At 41.8% G+C, this 23,437-nt stretch overlaps 1 protein-coding gene across 5 annotated transcripts in view; it reads left to right on the forward strand.

The window, feature by feature from the left end:
• The window catches only part of bmpr1ba (bone morphogenetic protein receptor, type IBa), a 372,535-nt gene that overhangs the window by 341,664 nt on the left and 7,434 nt on the right, over positions 1-23,437 (forward strand). For all 5 annotated transcript variants that reach the window (XM_059965428.1, XM_059965431.1, XM_059965429.1 and 2 more), the window contains 4 exons: positions 801-993; positions 12,593-12,890; positions 16,411-16,586; positions 21,383-21,513. In XM_059965428.1, the coding sequence (XP_059821411.1) occupies positions 801-993; positions 12,593-12,890; positions 16,411-16,586; positions 21,383-21,513 (798 nt within the window). The remainder of the gene's footprint in view (positions 1-800; positions 994-12,592; positions 12,891-16,410; positions 16,587-21,382; positions 21,514-23,437) is intronic.

The following is a 23,437-nucleotide window of genomic DNA, read 5'->3' on the forward strand; positions in this document are numbered from 1 at the left end:
TTTTAGTTCTTAAGCAAATAATGGGATGTGAAGTTAGTGCGGGAAAGTGGTGCAGAGGCAAAGACACACCAGGCAGGAGGGGCTGAATGGACTGATCCTGCCCCTCAAGCTTTTACGAGTCACCCCTACTTGCATGCAGAAGAGAAGTACATGTCTGCTCCCACCTGGCCTCATCTTCACCATTGTACTGTCCAGTTCCCCAGCTCTAGAGTCTACTGTCAGAGCCAGTCCGTTTCTGATTTTCATCTCTTAACAATGTTTAGCAGTGTTTCATGATCTTGTACATTACAGTACAAAGAAGCACGTGCACATACAGACACACGCACAGCTCTTTCTCTATTGCTGTTGAACTTTATTCTGCTTTCTGTTATTGTCTAACCTTGTTCTACCTCGATGCACTGTGTAATGAATTCATCTGTATGAATAGTATGCAAGAGCAGCTTTTCATTGTGCCTCGGTACAGTTCCAATTCCATGCACATAAACACATAAATATGTGTACACATGACATGTGCACCCTGAAACATGTGTGTAAGTAAAATATTTGAGCTATGAATTAAAGTTGCTACTGCTGTCAAAATTAGTCTGTCTTGGCTTTTCATATTCTGCCAAAATTCAGCAGTTTATGTTGTTCACGTTCCATTACATAACACACAACACACACACACACACACACACACACACACACACACACACACACACACACACACACACGTATACAGTACACTTATAGACATGTATGTGAGTGGAATTTTTTAGCTGTGAGTTAAAATTGCTGCCACTTGCTCTGCCTTTCAACAGGTACAAAGGACGATAGCAAAACAGATTCAGATGGTGAAACAGATTGGAAAAGGCCGTTATGGCGAAGTCTGGATGGGGAGGTGGCGAGGTGAGAAAGTTGCCGTGAAAGTCTTCTTCACCATGGAAGAAGCAAGCTGGTTCAGGGAGACGGAGATATATCAGACTGTGCTCATGAGGCACGAGAACATCCTCGGTGAGTTCACACAGCCTGGTGTTTACCTGCTTCCATCAGCCCTCCCCACACTTGACTCTGTGTCCCAGCTTGTTCCCAACAGGCATTGCAGCAGTGTTGTCGGACTTCAATCAAGATGGAACTAAAGTTGGGGGCGAGGAACACAAAGCTCCCAGTTCCTCAGGATTTATCTTCCCTCGTATCAGCTTAACCACCTTGTGATTTTCAGATTTGGAGGGAACTTGTGGGAGCCTGACAATGGCTCTAGATTCAGTGCTCTTGAATAGACTGCGTGAAACGTTCTTGGGGATCAGAATCTGGTTAATTGACTATGTCATATGCATAAAATTTGTTGGTTTGCGGCAACAGTACTGTGCAAAGACATAAAAAATTAAATAAATCACAGGATAAATAGTACAAAATATATGAAAGATGTTGTTAAACTGAAAAGAGTGCAGAAAAGATTTACAAGGCTGCTAGGACTTGAGGGACGAACTTATAGGGAGAAATTTAGCAAACTAAAACCTTTTTCCATAGAATGTAGACTCTGATCTTATAGAGGTGTATGGAGCAAAGAGTGAATGAGCCCACCATTTTTTCCCAGGGAATCAAGAACTGCAATGCATGTTGAAGGTGAGTGGGGAAAGATTTAACAGAAGCTTGAGGGACAACACTTTACATAAAAGATTGTACGTATGTGGAATAAGCTGCCAGAGGAAGTGTTTGAGGCAGGTACAATAACATCTTTTAAAGGGCAGGTACATAAATAGGAAAGCTTTAGAAGGTTATGGGCCAAACACTGGTAAACACCTTGGTTGGCATGGACAAGTTGGGCTGAGGTGTCTATTTCCATGCTGTATAACTCTGTGACACTATGGGATGTCTATTAGTATACACTGTCTAGGTTCACCAATAGACGTTTGGTGTCACTTCGGGGATCTGTAGTGTTGGAACCGTTGAACAGCCCAGGGTCATTAGGAGTAGATAAAAGAGGGAAAACTGCGAGAGAGGAAAAAATGTTTAGAAAAAGCCTTTGACAATCCAAGAAGGCACAGTCATGCTCCCACTTCACAGCACCAGAGACCCAGGTTGAGCCCTGACCTCAAGTGCTGTCTGTGTGGAGTTTGCATGGTTTCCCAAAGAGCAAGTGGGCTTCTTCTACAATGCCCCAGTGATAAAATCTGAATGAAGCTGATGAGAAAGTGGAGAGATTAAAATAGGATGAATGTAGGAGTAGTTTAAATGGATGGTGGATGGTTGATGGTTGGCCCAGACAGTGAGATAAAGTCAGTGTTTCTATGCTGTATCTCTTTATGATTATGAGATGGGGAGGCAAGTCTTCCATTGTCCAAACAGTTTTTAACCATTGGATATTGATTTCAAGTAATCAGTTAACAGCTTGAAGGCAGATGAGTAGAATGCAGTTGTAAGTTGGAACACATTGCCAAAGCGAGTGTTCAACCGGTGCTCCAGTTAAAAGGAAAACATTTGAAATCTGCAGGCTGATTAAATGGTCTCAGAGATCCGAAAGATCAGAAGGGCTGAATGGTTTGCCTCTGACTCTGCCATGAAATAGTCACTGCATAAAGAATAGAAGGGTTTGTAGGGTAGAGTCAACCCTGCTCCTTATATCTGTGCCTTTTATTTTTAACCCTTACAGACCAATCCCATACTACGTTTTTACTTCTTACTTTTTACTTCCTGTTTACCTGGTTCCCCCTTTTTAAAGATGCAAGAGCCTTTTGCCACGTATTGCAACATTTAGCTTGTAATAACTTCTCCACATTAGAGAATGTGCTTATAAGGTATGAGAGAGGAAGTTTAAATTTGATAGGTGTGGCAAGTTTTTAACACAGGCAATGAGAATGCGGAGATAGTGGTGGAAACAGACATGATAGTGGTGTTCAAGAGACATTTAGATAGACTTATAAATATGCAAGGAATGGAGCGATATTTGGTTCATGCATAGGGAGAAGAGATTTAGTTTAATTAGGCATCACGTTTGTCACAGACATTGTGGCTTGAAGGGTCTGTTCTGTGCTTGACTGTTCTATGTTCTGCGTTAAATGACACTTGGAAAAGCCCTAAAACCAGAGAGGACACAAAATACACTCTGGGTGTGTTTTCCAATATCCATGCCAAGAGTGGCTTGGTATCACCACCACTGACCAAGGTGGCCAGCAGGACACAGCTGCCCGACTGTGTCTGTGGACATTGAGAGTGGATCAACCTAGAGGAATGAAGCTACTTGACTTCATCTTCACCAATCTATCTGTAGCAGATGTGGCTATCAGTCATCACAGTAGTGGCAGATTCATCAGGGGCAATCCTTAGAGAGGCACTGGAATGATAGAAAAATAGAAGGCTATGTAGGAGGGAAGGGTTAGATTGATGTTAGAGTAGGTTAAAAGGTTGGCATATCATAGTGGTCTGAAATGTCTGCACTGTGCTGTAGTTTTATATGTTCACAGAGTTAAAGTGAACAGCACAGTCCTTGTCACAAAGAGGATACCCTCCTTTGTACTGTGTGGCTAGAGAATGGTGCAAAATAAGATGAAGTCAGGATAGATCTGATTCTCAAAACCTGGCCTCCACAGCAATACACACCACCAAAATTCCGCTATCATTATTATCAAGGCAGGGGATCTATGGGGATGGCGGAAGGGGAACCTGAAAAAGGATTGCCTACCTGGTGAAAGTACAAGACTGTGCACTAAACACTGGAATCAACATGTAACAGGCAGGGATCTGACAACCAGTCGATCTGATCAAAGCTCTGTAGTCCTGCCTAATCTTGCAATGTGTGGCAATGGACATTTACACAGATGGTGGAAGGACAGAACTATTCTACAAGATTTTGCACCAGGAGGTCAGTAAAATTTGCAGTCATGTAAAATCAGAAGTGTTGAATGGATAACCTATTAACTCTAACACCACAGATAGCAGTTTATACCCAATTACTTTCACTCTACATTACATGAAGAATGATCTGAGATCGTTCGATAAAGCAAAGAGTATGAGACCACTGCACATCCTGGCTGCAGTGCAGTATACCTGCAACCCAGAACTCGCTGTGCCTCCAGCCAAGCTGTTCCTGTATAGTTACAACACTGGTATCTAGCCAGCAGTGTGGAAGATTGCCCAGGTACGTCCTGTTCACACACTCTGCTCTCAGTCAGAAACATGAACATGAGGCAGTATTACAATGTGAACTTTCCAGTGAGCAATGAGAGGTCCTTGTATCTATTTTTGATTTTTATTAATGAATAACCTGTTCACTGACACCTAGATTGTGTTTCACCATGACCACATTGCTCCAGGTCCCGGCACAACGCAGGACCAAAGAGCTGCGTTCCTCAGGACACACGAGAATGATAGCATCAAGGAGCCTTGATAAAATTTATCGAGAAGCATCAGGCAGAAACTGGAGAAATCTCTTGCAAAGGAGAAGATGGTTGTTCAGGGTAATGACATAGTCCCAACCATCTTCAGCTGAATCATGACAGAGGTCAGGAGTTAGGCATGGATTTTGTTTATTATAGGCACGTTTATCAAGTTGAAAAAAACTAGGGCATGTCATCTAGTACGACATGCATACAGATCATTTGAAACATAAGTGCATTGAGGTGGTGCAAGGGAAAAGCAATAAGGTGCAAGGGTGATAGCGAAGTAGATTGCGCAACGTGTAGTTGTGTAATTTTTTATGTGCAAGGTGTCTGTTCAAAGTTCTTCTAACAGTGGGGTGAAAACTGTCCTTGAGTCCTTGAGATGGAAGGGAGTGAAGAGATGTCTGGGATGGGAGGGGACTTTTATTATGCGAGTTGCTTTTTTGAGACAGAAGTGAAGACAGAATCTATGGAAGGGAGGCTGATTTTTTTTGTGTGGTGAACTGGAGTATTTGCTTATTACATAATGTTCAACTCCATTCAAAATTCTTCTGTAAATAAAGTGGCCATGGCCACGTTTTGCCAAAGAATGACAAACAGCCAGTGGCAGTCACATCATACAATAGCCAGGTGATGACCATTTCTAATAAGATAACATGCCTTTCAATGGAATTACTATTGCTGTGTACCTCACAATCACCTTCTTGAGATGGGGAGCGTCACTGTTGACCAGAAATTAACTGGACCAGATACATCAATATCTGGGCTACAAAAGCAAGTTAGAGTTTGGGTAATGCACCTCATGACACCCAAAATTACTTCCAATATCTACAAATGACAAGTCAGTGGTCTAATGGAATACTCTTCACTCACCTGGATGAGTACAGCACCAACAGATCTCAGAAAGCTCAAAACTATCCAGAACAAACACCCCACTTCGTGACATCCATCTGTTTCCAGAAGGCTATATTTACTCTATCTGGCACACAGTGGGTATAATCCATATGATTTACAGTAGTCATGTACAGGAGAGCATCTCTGAAACCACAACACACTGAACCTTGAATGTTCTACAGCAGCAGAAGACCACGAACATACACTCAGTGACCACTTTATTTGGTACAGGAGGTACCTAATAAAGTGGCCATTGAGTGTATACTGGACATCCTACACTTAGCAAAAGATATTTTGTATCATCTCATTTCCATTGGCTCTTCTAACCATTACAACCCATCATTTATTATGTCTTTATGCACCTCATTCAACATTTCTTCGTTATATATGTCATCTGTTGACATGGACGATCATGGTTCTTGGAAAATTTTTCTAAAAAAGTTGTTTTTCATTGCCTTCTTCTGGACAGTGCCTTTAGAAGACAGGTGACCCCAGCCATTATCAATATTCTTCACAGACTGTCTGCCTGGTGTCAGTGGTCACATAACTAGGACTTGTAATATGCACCAACTGCTCATATGAACATCCACCATCTGCTCCCATGGCTTCATGTGACCTTGAGTTGGGAAGGGTGTTGCTAAGCAGGTGCTACACCTTGCCCAGCGGTGACCTGCAGGCTAGCAGAGGGAAGGAGTGCTTTTGGTAGAGATGAATCTCCACCCTGCCACCTAACATACAATTTAAAGGTTTGTGAATAGGAAAAGTTTGGAGGGATAGGGAGCAAGCACAGGCAAACGAGACTAGATCAGGTAGGCACTTTAATCGGCATGAGTAAGTGGAGTTGAAGGACCTGTTTCTGTGTGACTATGGTTGGATTGAGTTGTTGGTGGATCTTGGCAATTTACTTGTAATCAATTCATCTCCGTGTGAGGAGGCACACAGTCAGTGTACTGTTGATTGTGGTGTGTCCTCCAAGTGCTTGGCCTTTATATACTTTTTAATCAGCTGATTGAATGTCATTATAGACACTCAAAAGTGATGTGGAGAAGAAACCTCATCGCTGACAAGCTGTGTGGCAAACTTTGTGCTCTGTTCTCTGGAATTTTGCTCCCATCTGCTCATAAATAGGATTGAGGTTTGTACGTGTTTACAGAAGTGCTCACAGAAAGCCACACTTCTAGGAATTCTCCTGCATGCCGTGTGTTCGCTTGCATCATGACTTTTACTGGTGCCCAGTCAAATTTGTGCTCTTCTCGATCTTCATAGTAGAGACTAGGGAGAGTTGGTCATGTCACTTTACAGCTGGTTGGTGATCATGGAAAAGCACAAAACACTGGGGGAGCTCAGCAGGCCAGGCAGCATCTATGGAAAAGAGTAAGGCTCAGGACTGATGAAGGGCCGAATTGTTGACTGTACTCTTTTCTGGCCTGGCCTGCTGAGTTCCTCCAGCATTTTGTGTGTGTTGCTCCGATTTCCAGCATCTGCAGATTTTCTGTTCTTGATGTTCATGGATCTGTGTGGACAGTTTTCTCCCAGTTTGGTCATCATAATATTTACTGCAGCCCCCACATTGGATTTTGTAGGCCATATTGGTCTTGTCTAATAGTTTCGTTTGTACTTTTGGTCTGCAAAGTACTCTCCTCACTGTTGCTATTGGCTTGGCTCCATGCATCTTTTACTTAATAAAAATTCTAATAAATTTTAAACTATTATTTGTCATCTCCAGTGGAAAACACCTCAACCACATTGAATTTTTCCCCTTTTCCCCCTCTATTCTCAACCCTTTCATCAGAGGATCTTTACTTCATGTTTTCAGTGCTTAATGTCGACATCGAGGAGGTCTACTGGGAACTCACCATTTCCATATTCAAGTTTCATTGATCTCTTTGTCTCTATTTATCAATCCTGGAATTCCAAAGGGAAAATTGAAGCTAGAATTAGAAGGGAAGAAAAAAAGGATGTCTTACAGCCTAGGTCACGACAGCCAATAAAATGCTTCTGAGCACAATCCACATGTGATAGTGACACAGACTTCCCAAAGTAAGAAGAAAATGTGGACACCATTAAGGCCCTAGCAATGATGCCAAGGTTGCAGTGACATACAGCAATCAGCATCTGTGTGGATATGCCAGTATTGGGTTGTCATATCTCTTGTTGGTAGGTTATTTCAGTAGTTTTAAACCTTTTTCTGCTTGTGGCCCCACCATCCATTGGTTCCGTTAGTTGCTAACGTTTTATTTGGTCAAATTGTACTAATTATTATAATAAATTGTGAATATTTATGTGTAAACAGGTTTAGGTATTATTACATGTTAAACATAATGTTACAGGTGCATAAGAAAAATAAAACTACTTCAAAGCTTGAATAGGATATTTTATTTATAATATATATATAAATTCTTCCAACCAGCAAAAAAATATTTTATATTGTTAAGTTAGGTATTTACTGAGATCCTTGTGATTGGTGCAAACTAGCAAGTTTTTGAATATCTGGTGGCAACTTGATTGAAAATTACCTCTTTTTACAAAATTACGAGGGTTACAAGCTTTTGGTAGCTGGTGAAGAGCTTGACTAAAACCACATTCAACTAGATAAGAGGAAAATCCAGTTAAAAACAACTTTGCTTTCTCCCAGAGCTGTGGAAATTTTGTTTTGAATATCACTAGTTATGCAGAAATGTTGCATGTTGCGTTCTCATTTTGCTTGAGCTGTTGTATAACTGCAGTTCAGCAAGACATTCTTGCAATGTGATGTCAACATCACTCACATTCACTCCAAATGGATCCACCACCCAGTCTGGGATGTTCACCTCCAGCAGGACTCTGGACCAAAATTCCATATCAGTGTGCAGTTATTTCAGATAATCAAGATATACAACTAGATCATCATCTTGCAATTCTATTTTAAGAGTGGCCTCTGAAGGAAATTGCATAAACACAGAACGTCCAATACTGCTGTTGAAAAGTTGCATGAGTTTTCCAAGCAAAGTGGTAGTATGATTTTTGCATGATAAGAGATTGCAGTTTTAACTTGTAACTGTTCAGTTTTTCAAATATATCTGACAGGTAATACATGTCAGACTTAGCAGTGACAATTTATTCTCCAAGCAGCTTATCACCTAGAAATGCTGCAAAACTATCATGAAAAGCAAATTGAACTTCTTTTCAAAAATGATAAGTATCATGGATTTAACTGAAGTTTTTGGTGGTAGATAGTGATGAAGTGGTAGATTTCGCTCATTCTCGCCTCCCTGCAGTTTAGCCATTTCTGGCAGATGGCCGGCCCCATGTTTTATAAGTATGATGTGCAAGAGTCACTGGAAGGCAAGCAGAACCAGCCTCCTGCTGCAACCCCACTGACTGGCCTTGCTGGGACAGTCCTGCCCAATCTGCAGTTTGTGATTTGGGAGTGGATGTGGACAGGGTCCTGCAGGCTGCCTACAGGGTGTGAATAGTGATTTGTTTGTGGTCAAGCAAGAGCAGATATATCACACAGACGTTTCTCCCCACCCCAAAAACAAACAAACAAACACACACACACACACACACACACACACACACACACACACACACACACACACACACACACACACACACACGTTTTGCTGCCTCGTTTACATAATCTAGCATATTTTCCCATTGATTTCATTCAGGGTTCTAATTAAATTCCATATTCATTTCTTTTTAATTAATATATTTTCTTAATATTTAATTAAAACAGTAAACAGTAAACCCATTCAGAAATTCCTGTGGCCCTCAGGTTCTTGTTTTTTACTTGTGACCCTTATGAAATCTGGCATGGCCCTGTTGAGACCATCTGGGTTATTTGGCCACTGCAGTTTGTTCCCGGTGAAGGTAGTTGGTGAGAAAATTAGGTGTAACGTAAATTACTGTCCTGTGTGAGAAAATGGGTTACGAGGAAAAGAGTAATGGAAATGGGAGTGATGAATACAGAAACTATCACAGCCTCAGCATGGTAACCACTTTACACAACAACAGACTTTGCTTTTGTTCATTCTAGTCTTTCCTGTATAATTTGTGTAGCTAATTTATGCTACACCTGGTGCCTTGTTCCTATGATGCAGCTGCAAATGAGAATTTCATTGCACTTGTGCTTATGGCAATAAACTCAAATTTGATTTGACATTAGAACAGTATAGAACGAGAACAGGCCCTTCAGCCCACACTGTTTGTGTCGACTATGATCCCAAATTAAACTGAATCGCCTCTGCTTGTAATACATGATCTGCACCTTCCAAATTCATGAGCCTATCTTAAAAGCATCTTAAAATCCACTATTGTATTTACTTTTACTACTATCCTGGCAGCCTGTTACAATTACCTACTTGTCTCTGTGTAAAGCAAAACCTAGCCCTGCACATCTCCTTTAAACTCCTACCACTCACCTTAAAACTGTGCTCTTTAGTAGTAGATATTTATACCCTGGGAAAAAGATTCTGACAGTCTACCCTATCCATGGATTGCTCTCAAAGCAGACTTGTAAACAATAAGCTGGAAGTTGTCCTTCAGTATCATAAGGATTAAACTTTTAATTTATTCATTCATAGGATGTAGCTATTGCAGGCCAGGATGGTGTTTACTGCACATCCCTAATTCTTGGTCTGGAGTCATAGATGAGCCAGCCTGGGGTAGGTAGGCAGATCAGGAAGACAGGGTGCTGTCAGGACAATAAGTTCTAGGCAATAGAGAGAGGTTGAACAGGCTGGGACTTCATTCATGAAGTACTGGAGAATGAGTAGTAATCTTACAGACCTGTTTAAAATCATGAAGGGTGGAGATAGAATGCTGCACATGGTCCTTTCCCTAGGATGGAGAATCAGGAACTAAAAGACATAGGCTTAAGGTGAGAAGAAAGAGATTTAGTAGGAACCTGAATGTTAACTTTTCACACTGAGGGTGGAAAGTAGATATATAGTATAAAGAAGTGGTTGATTCTTTATTTGTTAGCAACATTGGACTGATTCATGGTTAAGAAAGATTTAAAGGGAAATGAGTCAAGTTCACCCAAGCGGGACTATGTTAGGGCATCTTGGTTGAGATGTGTCGCTTGGACAGAAGAGCCTGCTCCTATGCTGTACGAGTCTATGACTCTACCTCTTTCTCTGAAGCACATTGTAAACCAGGAGGGTCTTTACAACTCTCCAGTAGTTTTACAGTAGTTTTGCTCTACTGCCATGATTAGGCCAAACTCAGGTTGGAGGAGCAACACCTCATATACCATCTGGGTAGTCTCCAGCCCCTTGGCATGAAACATTGAATACTCCAACTTCCAGTAATTCCCTCCCCCTCCCTTCCCTTATCCCAGTGTCACTCTGCCTCCTCCTCCAGCTGCCTATCATCTCCCTCATGGTTCTACCTCCTACTACCCAAAGTGCTTTCCCCTTACATTCCTTCTTCACCTTTCCTGCCTATCCCCTCCCTGCTTCCCCTCCCCCACCCCTTGATCTTTCCCCTTACTGGTTTTTCACCTGGCACCTACCAGCATTCTCCTTCCCACCCTCCCCCTACCTTCTTTACAAGACCCCTGCGCCCTCCCTCTTCAGTCCTGACAAAGGGTCTCAGCCCGAAACGTTGACTGTTCATTTCCACGGATGCTGCCCGACCTGCTGAGTTCCTCCAGCGTGTTGTTTTGCAGTCTACGTTTCTGAGACTTGCCTTTTCTATATCAATGCTTCTCAGTAGCCAGTCCCACACTTTCTCTTGTGTGTTCTAGGCAAGTGTTATAGATAAAACAGGATTTAAGGGGGGGGGGGAATTGAGAGGCTGAAAGAGCTGTGTTTTCCACTCTATCAAGGGCTTGATGAGCTGCTGCCGATCGCTCCCCAGGGTCAAATTGACTTTCAGAATGACTGAAATCCAATCCATGCTGTCAATCGTTCTCCTTCCACTGGAGAGTATCGGCTTTATTTTAGATACCTGTCTTTCAGGTGACCTTGTACGCCAATCACTAAGTTCAATCCCACTGGGACCATGCACTGTCTTCAGCTAAATCTGAACAAAGTACGAAATAAACTGACAGTTTCAGTAGTGGTGTCAATATTTGTACATAAGAACAAAGAGACCTGGTACTAACTGTGCATAAATCCTTGAAAGTGGCAGGACATTTGATTACTAAAGTCAATGGAGTTCTGATATTCATCTAGTGCAAAGGCAAGGAGTTACTTTGAAACTGTGTGAAATACTGATTAACCCACAACTGGAGTATTGCAGGATGTGAAGATCCTAGTGAGGGTGAAGTAGGAATGAAATGGAATGACTGCAAGGAAAGGGATTTCGTCTTCAAGGTCACATACAGGTTGTTTTTCTTGTACCAAAGATGATGGTTTTGACAGTGGTGTAATGATTGAATGGTTGTTGTAGATAGTGTAAGTAGAGGGGACAGAGATTTAAAGATTGGTGGTGGCAAGTTTTTTTTTGAAGTTTGGAGTTTATTGCTTGAAGATATGATGTAGAGTCAGAAAGGAATTCCAAGTATAACTTGATGTCAGAATTTTGTGCAGAGCAAACTCTCACAGGTAGCAATTACAGAGGGATTATTTAAGGGTCCCCTGGTACACCAGCTCTTTTCTTCTCAGTGCTCTTGCCTTGGGGTCTTTACCACCTTGCTGTGGTGTTTCATTCAAAAGACAGTGCTACTGACTGCGCAGAACAGACTTTATTAACTAACTCTTTAAGTTCCAATGGAACAATTTCAGCTTCACCTGTCAGCAGAAAGAAATCACTTATTAGGCTTAGATATAGGAACAGAATTAGGCCTTTCAGCCATTGCGACTGCACTGCCATTAAAATCATAGCTGATTTTTTTTAAGTCAACCACATTCCCTTGCTTTCCCTTTGTAATCTTTACCCCCGCCCCCCCCCCCCCCCCCGTCACCACCAAAAACCTAACAATCTGCTTAAAATATACCCAATGACTTGGCCTCCACAGCCCTCCATGCCAATAAATTTCACAGACTCAACACCTCTCTCCACCATTAGAAATTCCTCCTCATCTCGTTTCTAAATGGATGTCCCTTTATTCTGAGGCTGTCTCTTTGGATCCAAGATTCTCCTGCTAATGGAAACATCCTCTCCATGTCCACTCTATCCAGGCCTTTCAGTATCCAGCAGCTTCCAATGAGATCCCTCCCCATCTGGCCCTCCACCCCTCATCTTTCTGAACTGTGTCAAATACTGACCCAGAGACATCAAATTCTCTTCAAGCCAATTCCAGGAACCATTGCTGAAAATGTTTGTACCTGTCCCAAAGATTTGATAGGATAATTTGTTCCTAATTTGATTGTCAGTTTGAACACCAATGATGTGTGGTTTATTTTCAGGTTTTATTGCTGCTGATATCAAGGGAACGGGGTCATGGACACAGCTGTACCTGATCACAGATTACCATGAAAATGGCTCTCTCTATGACTATTTAAAGTCCACTACCCTTGACACGAAAGCCATGCTGAAGTTAGCATACTCTACTGTCAGTGGACTGTGCCACCTGCACACGGAGATCTTTGGCACTCAGGGAAAGCCAGCCATTGCTCATCGGGACTTGAAAAGCAAAAACATCCTAGTGAAGAAAAACGGAATGTGCTGTATCGCAGACCTGGGTTTGGCTGTTAAATTTATCAGGTGAGCAATGTCAGAGTCCTACAGATCCTTCCATCCAACTGGTCCATGCCAGCCAAGATACCCAGCTAAGTTAGTCACATTTGTCTGTTTTTGGCCCATATCTTCCAAACTGTCCTATCAATGTACTTCTGCAAGTGCCTCTTAAATGTTGTTAATGTACCTGTCTCAACCACTTCCTCTGGAAGCTCATTTCATATACTGACCACATTGAGAGTTCCTATTAAATACCTTCCCTCTCTCCTTGAACTAGAGCTCTCTTGTTCTTAAGTCCGCAACCCTGGGAATGACTGATGTTATACACCTCAATAAGATCACTTTTCATTCTTCTACATTCCAAATAAAGCCCTAACCTACTCAAACTCTTCCCCAAGTACCAGCAATACCCTCTGGTAAATTTCCTGTTCACTCTTTTCAGCATCTTTCCTATAGCAAGTTGATCAAACTGAACACAACATTCCAGATATGACCTTACTAATGTCTTGTGCAATTGCAATGTAAGATGATGAGTACTGAATAGCTTCTATACTCAGTACTCTGACTGATGAAGTCAGCATGTCAGAAGTCTTCTTCATGACCCAAATAATTGCAGCACAACTCTCAGAAAATCACTTATTTGTAACCCTAGATCCCTCTGTTCTACTACACTCCCTAAGAGCCTAAAGTTCACTGTGAAAGTCCCAACTTGATTTGCCTTCCCAAAATGCAACTTCTCTTATATTTATCTGAAATAAACTCCATTCCTTGGTTCACTTTCACAGCTGATCAAGGTCCCCTTTCATCTGATAAATATTTTCACTATCAGTGACACCACCTATTGTAGTGCCATTGTGAAATTTACTAACCAAGCCTTGTACATTCTTACCCAAATCATTATTATAGGTGACAAATAGCAATGGGCTGAGGACCAAGCCCTGTGGATGCTACTAGTCATGGATCTGCACTCCAGAAAGTTGCCTTGAAACATTACCAGTTGCTTCCTGCCATCAAGCCTATCCGGGCAGTAAAGCTCTCACTGCTTCTACTATGTGTTTTTCAGTCCCACCTTTCTCTTCAAGGTGGAGTTCTATCCCCTCTTTTTGAATCATTATTCAAAAGGATATTTGACCATTCAGGCCTGACTGGTACCAGGGACCAGGAGAATCGTTATCATTGCCCAGATCTCTGGAGACATAACATCCAATCCTTGTGCATCTCAATTTACCTTTCAAAGGTGTCTTTAAAAAGGCAAAAGCTAAACCTTGATAGTGAGGTACTAATTAACTACAGGCCTACATCTTCCATTCTTGGGCAAGATTCTTGAGAAAGTAATTTTCAATCAACTCAACAGATATCTGAATGAGAACAATTTTCTAGAAAAGTTTCAGTCAGGTTTAAGAGTAAACCAGGGCATGGTGATGGTCCTTACCAAAGTTGTCAGTGACCTTAAGCTCAGCACTGATGCCAAAGGAGTCTCAGTTCTAACTCTTCTAGATTTAAGTGCTGCTTTTGACACAAGTGACCACAGCATTCTCTTAGCTCACCTTGAGAACTGGCTTGCCTTCTCTGGTCATGCCTTTAATTGGTTTCTTTCACAGAATGTTTTTAGATTGTCTTGGAGATTTTAAGAGATATGATGTTTAATACCTTCTGGTGTTGCATTGGGAAGATGTCTCGGTCCCATACTCTTCTCCTTATACATGAGTTCATTAGGAGACATCATTAGAGAGCATAAACTTGATTACCACAGTTATGCAAGTCGGACATAATTGTATATCTCTGTTTTAGTAATGATTAACACCCTATCTTCCCTGACTTCTGGTATGGCTGCAATAAACAAATGGATGAGCAATAATTTCCTAAAACTAATTGAATATAAAACTGAAATACTTTTGTTTGGTCCGAAAGCCAAAAGAGACAACTTCTTGTTAAACTTGGGAACTTGGCTCCCCTTGTAAAATCAGAAATAAACAAGCCTGGGTGTTATCCTTGACTCAAATTTGAATTTTAAATATCACATGAAGAAAGTGACCAGAGCAGAATTTCTACATTTAAGAAATATTACAAAGGTACATTTCATTTCTGTAAGGTAATGATGCTGAAAAGCTAATTCACATCTTTATCTCAAATAGACTAGATTACTGCGATGTACTCTTTAAACTGGTCTTCCAAAGCAATCTATTGACCAACTTCAACTCATTTAGAATACGACTGCTAGATTTTTAACTAAAATCAGGATAAGGAGACGTCCATTCCCATCCTAGCTCCTCTGCATTGGGTTCCTGTGTCTTTTTGAATTGATTTTAAAGTTCTCTTACTTGTTTCTAAAGCTGTTAGTGGTCTGGGGCCAGAGTGCCTCATAGAATCGTTTTCATTTTATAGTCCTGCTCACATTTTCAGGTCTTGTTCCACCAGTCTCTTAAATTAAACAGTCTCCTTCAAAAGATAATTGACAGGTCAGCTTTACTGAACTACGCTCCTAAACTGTGGAATTTAATACCTTTAACTATAAGAAATGCAAACTCAGTTGACACTTTTAAACACCATTACAAAACCCATTTATTTAAATTTGCTTTTAGCTAACATCTTTTAGTCTTTTATATTTATGTTTGTTATTATTTTATTTTCATATTTGTACATTATTCCATTGTAAAGCACTTTGAACCACATCACATTTTCTGTATGAAAAGTGCTCCATAAATAAGTTGTTATTTTTGTTGTAGAGGATTGGCGCTCTCAAGGAAGTTATTAGTACAGATTATTAAATTCTGAGTAATTTCACGTGTATTTTGTTCTAACTCGCGCATTCCTTCACTGAAGCTGGGCATCATGGTCAGCAGTTCCTTCCCATCCTTCTTTACTCTTTAAACTACTGAACTTCCAGGATATTTCAGGGTTGCTTCAGAGTCAATCAAGCTGGTGGGTGAGGAGTCACATGTGGACCAGACTCCATAAAGACTCCATAAAGATATCACTGCTTTTCTGGATGGGATTGGGCTTCTTGTGTGTTGTAGCCACACTCATTGGTAAAAGTGGGGAGTATCCTATCACACTCCTTTGAGAAGTGGAAAGGTGTTAGAGTGTCGGGACGAGTTATTTGCCACAGAATATCCACCCTCTGACTTGTTTGCATGGATATGGCATCTATGTAAAGGTCCGTTTAGCTGTCCTGTCAACTTCCAACTCCAGCATGTTGACAATGATGACGAAACTATTAAAATGTCAGTGACAGGTGGCTGGCTCTCCCTTATCTGTCTCTGAAGTAAGTATAGTTTGGCACTGGTCTGTCAAGTTTTGATCATTTAAAAAAAATGGAATTAGAGTGGACTTAATTGTGATGCTTATCCATTCGATTTTTTTTTGTAGGTCTAATTACATTTCAGTTCTTTAGACCAAAAACTCCAAGTTCAGAGCACCAAAGAAACGGTTACCTCTCATTGTCAATTGATTTAAGCATTTCTTCTCTCTCATGTAATTAATTATTCACCACCACCTTTAACAACCAAAAGTAAGGTATCTTAATTCTCTCCCATTTTCTCCACAGTGACACTAATGAAGTAGACATACCGCTCAACACCAGAGTCGGCACAAAGCGATACATGGCTCCAGAGGTGCTGGATGAGAGTCTTAACCGTAATCATTTCCAATCATACATCATGGCAGATATGTACAGTTTTGGACTGATTTTATGGGAGATAGCTCGACGTTGTGTGTCTGTAGGTAAGATCTTGGTTGTATTTGTTTTGTCTTCATGGGGAATATTTGTGGAGAGGTTCTCCAGGCAACAGTAATTTCTATCTTCAACATGAAAAAGAATCGCCAAGCACTTTACAGCATACTAAATTTGGCAAAAAAAAACTTCATAAAGAGGAACAGCAGCTCATGTCCTGCGTGGGCAGTGTATAACCTGATGGCAGGGACACTGATTCTCCAAATTTCAGTCATTGCTCCCCCTCTGCCCCTTATCTCTCTCCTCCTGCACTACCTGCCCTCCTGATAAAGAGGCAGTAGGCAAGGCGACTACAACTTTCTTCAAAGAGGGTCTTGAAAGTGGAGTAGAGACGGAGGGGGAGTCCCAGAGATTTAGGGGCCAGGCGTTTGCCAGTGGGGAAGTGATGGATATGGGAAAGGCCAAAGGACACTACACTATGTGAGATAAATGAAATTAAGAGATATTTTACCAAATAGATGCATGTGCATTGGGAAGGGATTTTGAAAGATTTGAAATATTAGATTCATTTTTTGCATTTACATTGAAACATACAGTAAAATGTGTCATTTGCATTGAAGTCTGTTGATGTGCTGGAGGCAGCCTGCAAGTGCTGCCACGCTTCTGGCACCCAGTTGGCATGCCCACAGCTCACTAACCCTAACCTATCCACCTTTGGAATGTGAGGGGAAACACACACAAACACGTATGTACAAACTCCTTATAGACAGCAGCGGGGATTAAACCCTGATCACTGGTGCTGTAAGCAATTATCTTAGCTGTTATGCTACAGTGCTGCCCAAGTGGTTTGAGAGTGGGAGAGTCAGAGTTGTGATCTTCAGAGAAAACCAGTTCTGCAGCTACCTTTTACAACTCATAGGGTGATACCCACAAAATAAGCCCATTGTGCTACCTTGTTCATAGAACGTAGAACATAGAATAGTACAGCACATTACAGGCCCTTCGGCCCACAATGTTGTGCTGACCCTCAAACCCTGCCTCTCATATAACCCCCCACCTTAAATTCCTCCATATACCTGTCTAGTAATCGCTTAAATTTCACTAGTGTATCTGCCTCCACCACTGACTCAGGCAGTGTGTTCCATACACCAACCACTCTCTGAGTGAAAAACCTTCCTCTAATATCCCCCTTGAACTTCCCTCCCCTTACCTTAAAGCCATGTCCTCTCGTACTGAGCAGTGATGCCCTGGGGAAGAGGTGCTGGCTGTCCACTCTGTCTATTCCTCTGAATATCTTGTACACCTCTATCATGTCTCCTCTCATCCTCCTTCTCTCCAAAGAGTAAAGCCCTAGCTCCCTTAATCTCTGATCATAATGCATACTCTCTAAACCAGGCAGCATCCTGGTAAATCTCCTCTGTACCCTTTCCAATGCTTCCACATCCTTCCTATAGTGAGGCGACCAGAACTGGACACAGTACTCCAAGTGTGGCCTAACTAGAGTTTTATAGAGCTGCATCATTACACCGCGTCTCTTAAACTCTATCCCTCGACTTATGAAAGCAAACACCCCATAAGCTTTCTTAACTACCCTATCTACCCGTGAGGCAACTTTCATGGATCTGTGGACATGTACCCCCAGATCCCTCTGCTCCTCCACACTACCAAATATCCTGCCATTGACTTTGTACTCTGCCTTGGAGTTTGTCCTTCCAAAGTGTACCACCTCACACTTCTCTGGGTTGAACTCCATCTGCCGCTTCTCAGCCCACTTCTGCATCCTATCAATGACTCTCTGCAATCTTCGACAATCCTCTACACTATCTACAACACCACCAACCTTTGTGTCATCTGCAAATTTGCCAACCCACCCTTCTACCCCCTCATCCAGGTTGTTAATAAAAATCACAAAAAGTGGAGGTCCCAGAACAGATCCTTGTGGGACACCACTAATCACAACCCTCCAATCCAAATGTGCTCCCTCCACCACAACCCTCTGCCTTCTGCAGGCAAGCCAATTCTGAATCCACCTGGCCAAAATTCCCTGGATCCCATGCCTTCTGACATTCTGAATAAGCCTACCATGTGGAACCTTGTCAAATGCCTTACTAAAATCCATGTAGATCACATCCGCTACATTACCCTCATCTATATGCCTGGTCACCTCCTCAAAGAACTCTATCAGGCTTGTTAGGCATGATCTTCCCTTCACAAAGCCTTGCTGACTGTCCCTGATCAGACCATGATTCTCTAAATGCCCATAGATCCTATCTCTAAGAATCTTTTCCAACAGCTTTTCCACCACAGACGTGAGGCTCACTGGTCTATAATTACCTGGACTATCCCTACTACCTTTTTTGAACAAGGGGACAACATTTGCCTCCCTCCAATCCTCTGGTACCATTCCTGTGGACAACGAGGACATAAAGATCCTAGCCAGATGTTCAACAATCTCTTCCCTTGCCTCGTGGAGCAACCTGGGGAATATTCCGTCAGGCCCCGGGGACTTATCCGTCCTAACGTATTTTAACAACTCCAACATCCCTCCCTTAATATCAACATGCTCCAGAACATCAACCTCACTCATGTTGTCCTCACCATCATCAAGTTCCCTCTCAGTGGTGAATACCGAAGAGAAGTAGTCATTGAGGACCTCGCTTACTTCCACAGCCTCCAGGCACATCTTCCCACTTTATCTCTAATTGGTCCTACCTTCACTTCTATCATCCTTTTGTTCTTCACATAATTGAAGAATGCCTTGGGGTTTTCATTTACCCTACTCGCCAAGGCCTTCTCATGCCCCCTTCTTGCTCTTCTCAGCCCCTTCTTAAGCTCCTTTCTTGCTACCCTATATTCCTCAATAGACCCATCTGATCCTTGCTTCCTAAACCTCATGTATGCTGCCTTCTTCCACCTTACTAGATTTTCCACTTCACTTGTCACCCATGGTTCCTTCACCCTACCATTCTTTATCTTCCTCACCGGGACAAATTTATCCCTAACATCCTGCAAGAGATCCTTAAACATCGACCACATGTCCATAGTACATTTCCCTGCAAAAACATCATCCCAGTTCACACCCGCAAGTTCTAGCCTTATAGCCTCATAATTTGCCCTTCTCCAATTAAAAATTTTCCTGTCCTCTCTGATTCTATCCTTTTCCATAATAATGCTAAAGGTCATGCCAGCATGTGTCCCATAGTCATAGATATTCACCTTCCAGGCCCAAGAAGCTTATTGCTAACCTCAGCTTCTTAATACTGCAGCAGAAACTGTCCAAGGTTCAAGAAGATTGTTAAACTTATAAATAATACACTTTGCCCACCCTGTTGAAATAATCAGGAGAAACAAGAGGGTCCACATTGACCATCTACCTAACCTCATCAATGTTTGTTTAATTAGAGGTTGATACATTGAGTGTCACAGGGGTGTAGTGGTTTACAGCACCAATGATTAACAATTGTTGGGTCCGTTTGTACATTCTTCTGGTGACCGCATGAGTTTCATCCCGTATGCTCTAGTTTCCTCCTAAAATTCCAAAGACGTATGAATTAGGGTTAGTAAGTTGTGGGCATGCTATATTGGCTCTGGACACTTGGTGACACTTGTAGTCTGTCCAGCACAATCTTTTGTTCATTTGATCTAATGCAAACAACACATTCCACTGGATGTTTCAATGTAGATGTGCCAAATAAAGCTACCTTTATCTTCAATATCCCTAAGGTGAAACTACTTGTAGATACTTATTCCAGAAAGGATTTAAGTTTAGGACTTTTGAATGTGTACACATTGTGTCATCACTGCCTAAGCTAGTTCCATTTGCCCATATTTAGCGCATTACTCTCAAAATCCCTCCAATCCATGTACCTATCCAAATGTATTTTAAATGTTGTTAGCTTTGAACTAATAGGCAATTGCCTTTTCAGTAACTGATGAAAACTTTTTAAGATCAGTGCTCCAGTGGCTTTTTCCTGGAATTCAGAGTGATCGGACTTTGCAGTACTCAACACACATTGTGCTGACTATAGAGATAAATTTATTTTTCACATTTAGCAACAAATAAGCTATTAGAGAATATCATTGGGTCAAGAAGCATCTGCAGAGAAAATAGACAGTTGATGTTTTGAGTCAGGACCCTCCATCTGGATTGAAGGAGAAGAAGGAAGATAGCTAGAATAGAGGGGTGGTGAGTGGAGGTGAAACAAAAGCTGGCAAGTGGTAGGTAGATCCAATTGATGAGGGCTGACAGAGGAGGGAAGAGTGGAGGCATTAAAAGGCTGAATGTGATGAAATCTGATCAGGAAGAGAAGTGGAGCATGGAACCAATGAAGGCAGGGGAGATGGAAATAGTATGGGGGCATTCAGTGGAGGGAGTGTAATAGCTGTGAGATAGATGAAGGAGGGGAAAGATACAGAGTGATGGGGGAGTTGCCAATGTGGAAAGAGTAGGAAGAACCAGATAGACCAGGAGGAGAGTAAAAAGGGAGAGAGGGAGCACAGGTTATGTGAAATCGGGAAATTCAAGTCTTCATATTGATTGTCTTCCCAAAATAGTACTGAGGAAACTTCTCTTTCTCCTTTGCATGTTGGGACCTTTCTGTGTAACCAGACTGTTGAGAGGTACTCAGCAGAACTACGGAAGGAGGAAGCACTAAGTTACATCCTGTTCTAAAGTCTGTTGTAAACAGTTGATTGGCATGAATGACCTTGGGACCAGGCTGCCCTTGCTTAAGGCTCATTGCGTGCATCAAGCACTGAGGAAAGTGATATAGCTTCAAGGCTTGTGTTTCAACAGAATGCACCTGGTATCTATGGTTTGCCAAGGCTGTGTGTTTTCCATTCGCAGGGATTGTTGAAGAATACCAATTACCATATCATGACTTGGTGCCCAGCGATCCATCCTTCGAAGATATGAGAGAAGTTGTGTGCATCAAGAGGCTGAGACCATCGTTCCCCAACAGATGGACCAGTGATGAGGTGAGGAGCAACCTTGTTAATGACTAGAATTTGGTAGATAACAGCATCCAGGATTTATTACTGTCTTATTTCTTTGAGGTTTTATGAAAACTTCTGGATATTGAAAGGCCTGGATAGAGTGAATGTGGAAAGGATGTTTCCACTAGTAGGAGAGCCTAGGATCCAAAGGCTCAGAATAAAGGCACAACCCTGTAGAACTGGGATGAGGAGAAATTTCTTCAGCCAGAGAGTGGTGAATTTATGGATTTTTTTTTGCCATAGTAGGCTTTGGCAGCCAAGTTTTTGGATATATTTAAGCCGGAGATCAGAGAGTTTTTGATAGTAAGAAGGTCAAGGGTTACAGGAAAAAGATTGGAGGATGGGGTTGAGGGAGAAAAATAGCTTTGAATGGCAGAACAAAATTAATGGACCAAATGGCCAAATTCTATTCCCATATCTTATGGTCTTATGGCCCTTGATTTTGATCTTGCTTGTCTAAGTACACTTTCTATGCAATTCAACCTCTCAAACCAATGCATAACCCTGTATCAGGACTGAAATTGTACATGGGAGATGGCCAGTACAATGAGGTGAGAGGAAGTGATGAGACAGATAGTAAGACTAAGGGACCATAAAATATAGGACATTCAGACTATTAAGTCTGCTCCACTATTCAGTTATTGCTGATTTTTTTTCTCAACACCATTCTCCCACTTCTTCTTAATAACCCTTAATTTCCTTCACCAGCTGGTGGCATAGTGGCATCAGCGCTGGACTGTGGAGCGAAGGCTCCCGAGTTCGAATCCAGCCGGCTGCCTTGCACGCTTTCCGTGCTGGGTTGAGCGTCGAATTAGCAACTCGGCTTCGTAAAAACCAGAAAGCCTGCTAAAAATACGCCGTCATGACAGTGTCCTGATAACCCCACTTGGAGTTAAAGGCTTTCTTCTTCTTCTTAATTTCTTTACCAATCAAGAAACTATCGATCTTTGCATTGAATACATCAATGACTTGTCCTCTGTGGGATTCACCACCCTCTGGCTGAAAGAGCCAGAGACATCGCTTTATAAAGGGACTTATATATAGGTTATAAATATATATATAGCTTTATAAAGGTTATAAAGAGACATCGCTTTATACTAAGCTGTGCCCTTGGATCCTGGACTCTCCTACTATTGGAAACATTGTTTCCAGGTCCATTCTATCCAGGCCTTTCATTATTTGGTAGGTTTCAATAAGATTTCCTCTCAGCCCTTTGAACTCCATCCAGTACAGGTCCAGAGCCATCAAAGCCTCCTCATATGTTAAAACTTTTCTTCCTGAGATCATAATTTGTGAATTTTGTCTGAACCCTCTCTGAAGCCAGCCCATCTTTCCTTAGATACAGGACCCGAAATTTAGGACCATAAGATATAGGAGCAGAATTAAGCCATTCAGTTCACTGAGTCTGCTCTGCTATTCTATCATGGCTGACTTATTATCCTTCTCAACCCCATTCTCCTCCCTTCTTCCCATAACCTTTGACACCCTGACAAATCAAGAATCTATGAAACTCTGCTTTAAATGTACCAAATAACTTGGCCTCCACAGCTATCTGTGGCAATGAATTCCACAGATTACTATCCTCTGGATATAATTCCATGTATGCTACTGTAATACTGATACATCTGATTTAGCTTCTCCATCTCAAACTGCAGGGTAAAAATCTATTATGTTATGATTACTTTCTTCGAAGGGTTCCTTTACCTTAAGCTCCCTGGTCAAATCTGGTTCATTACACAACACTGAATCCAGAATTGTGTTTTCCTTAGCAACCACAAGTTGCTCTTAAAAATCCATCTTTTAGGCATTCCACAAATTCCTTCTCTTGGGATCCAGCACCAACCTGATTTTCCCAATCCCCCTGCCTATTGAAATCCCCCATTGCTATTGTAACATAGCACTTTTA

Source organism: Hypanus sabinus, chromosome 3 (genome assembly GCF_030144855.1).
Source record: "Hypanus sabinus isolate sHypSab1 chromosome 3, sHypSab1.hap1, whole genome shotgun sequence".
Lineage (NCBI taxonomy): Eukaryota > Metazoa > Chordata > Chondrichthyes > Myliobatiformes > Dasyatidae > Hypanus > Hypanus sabinus.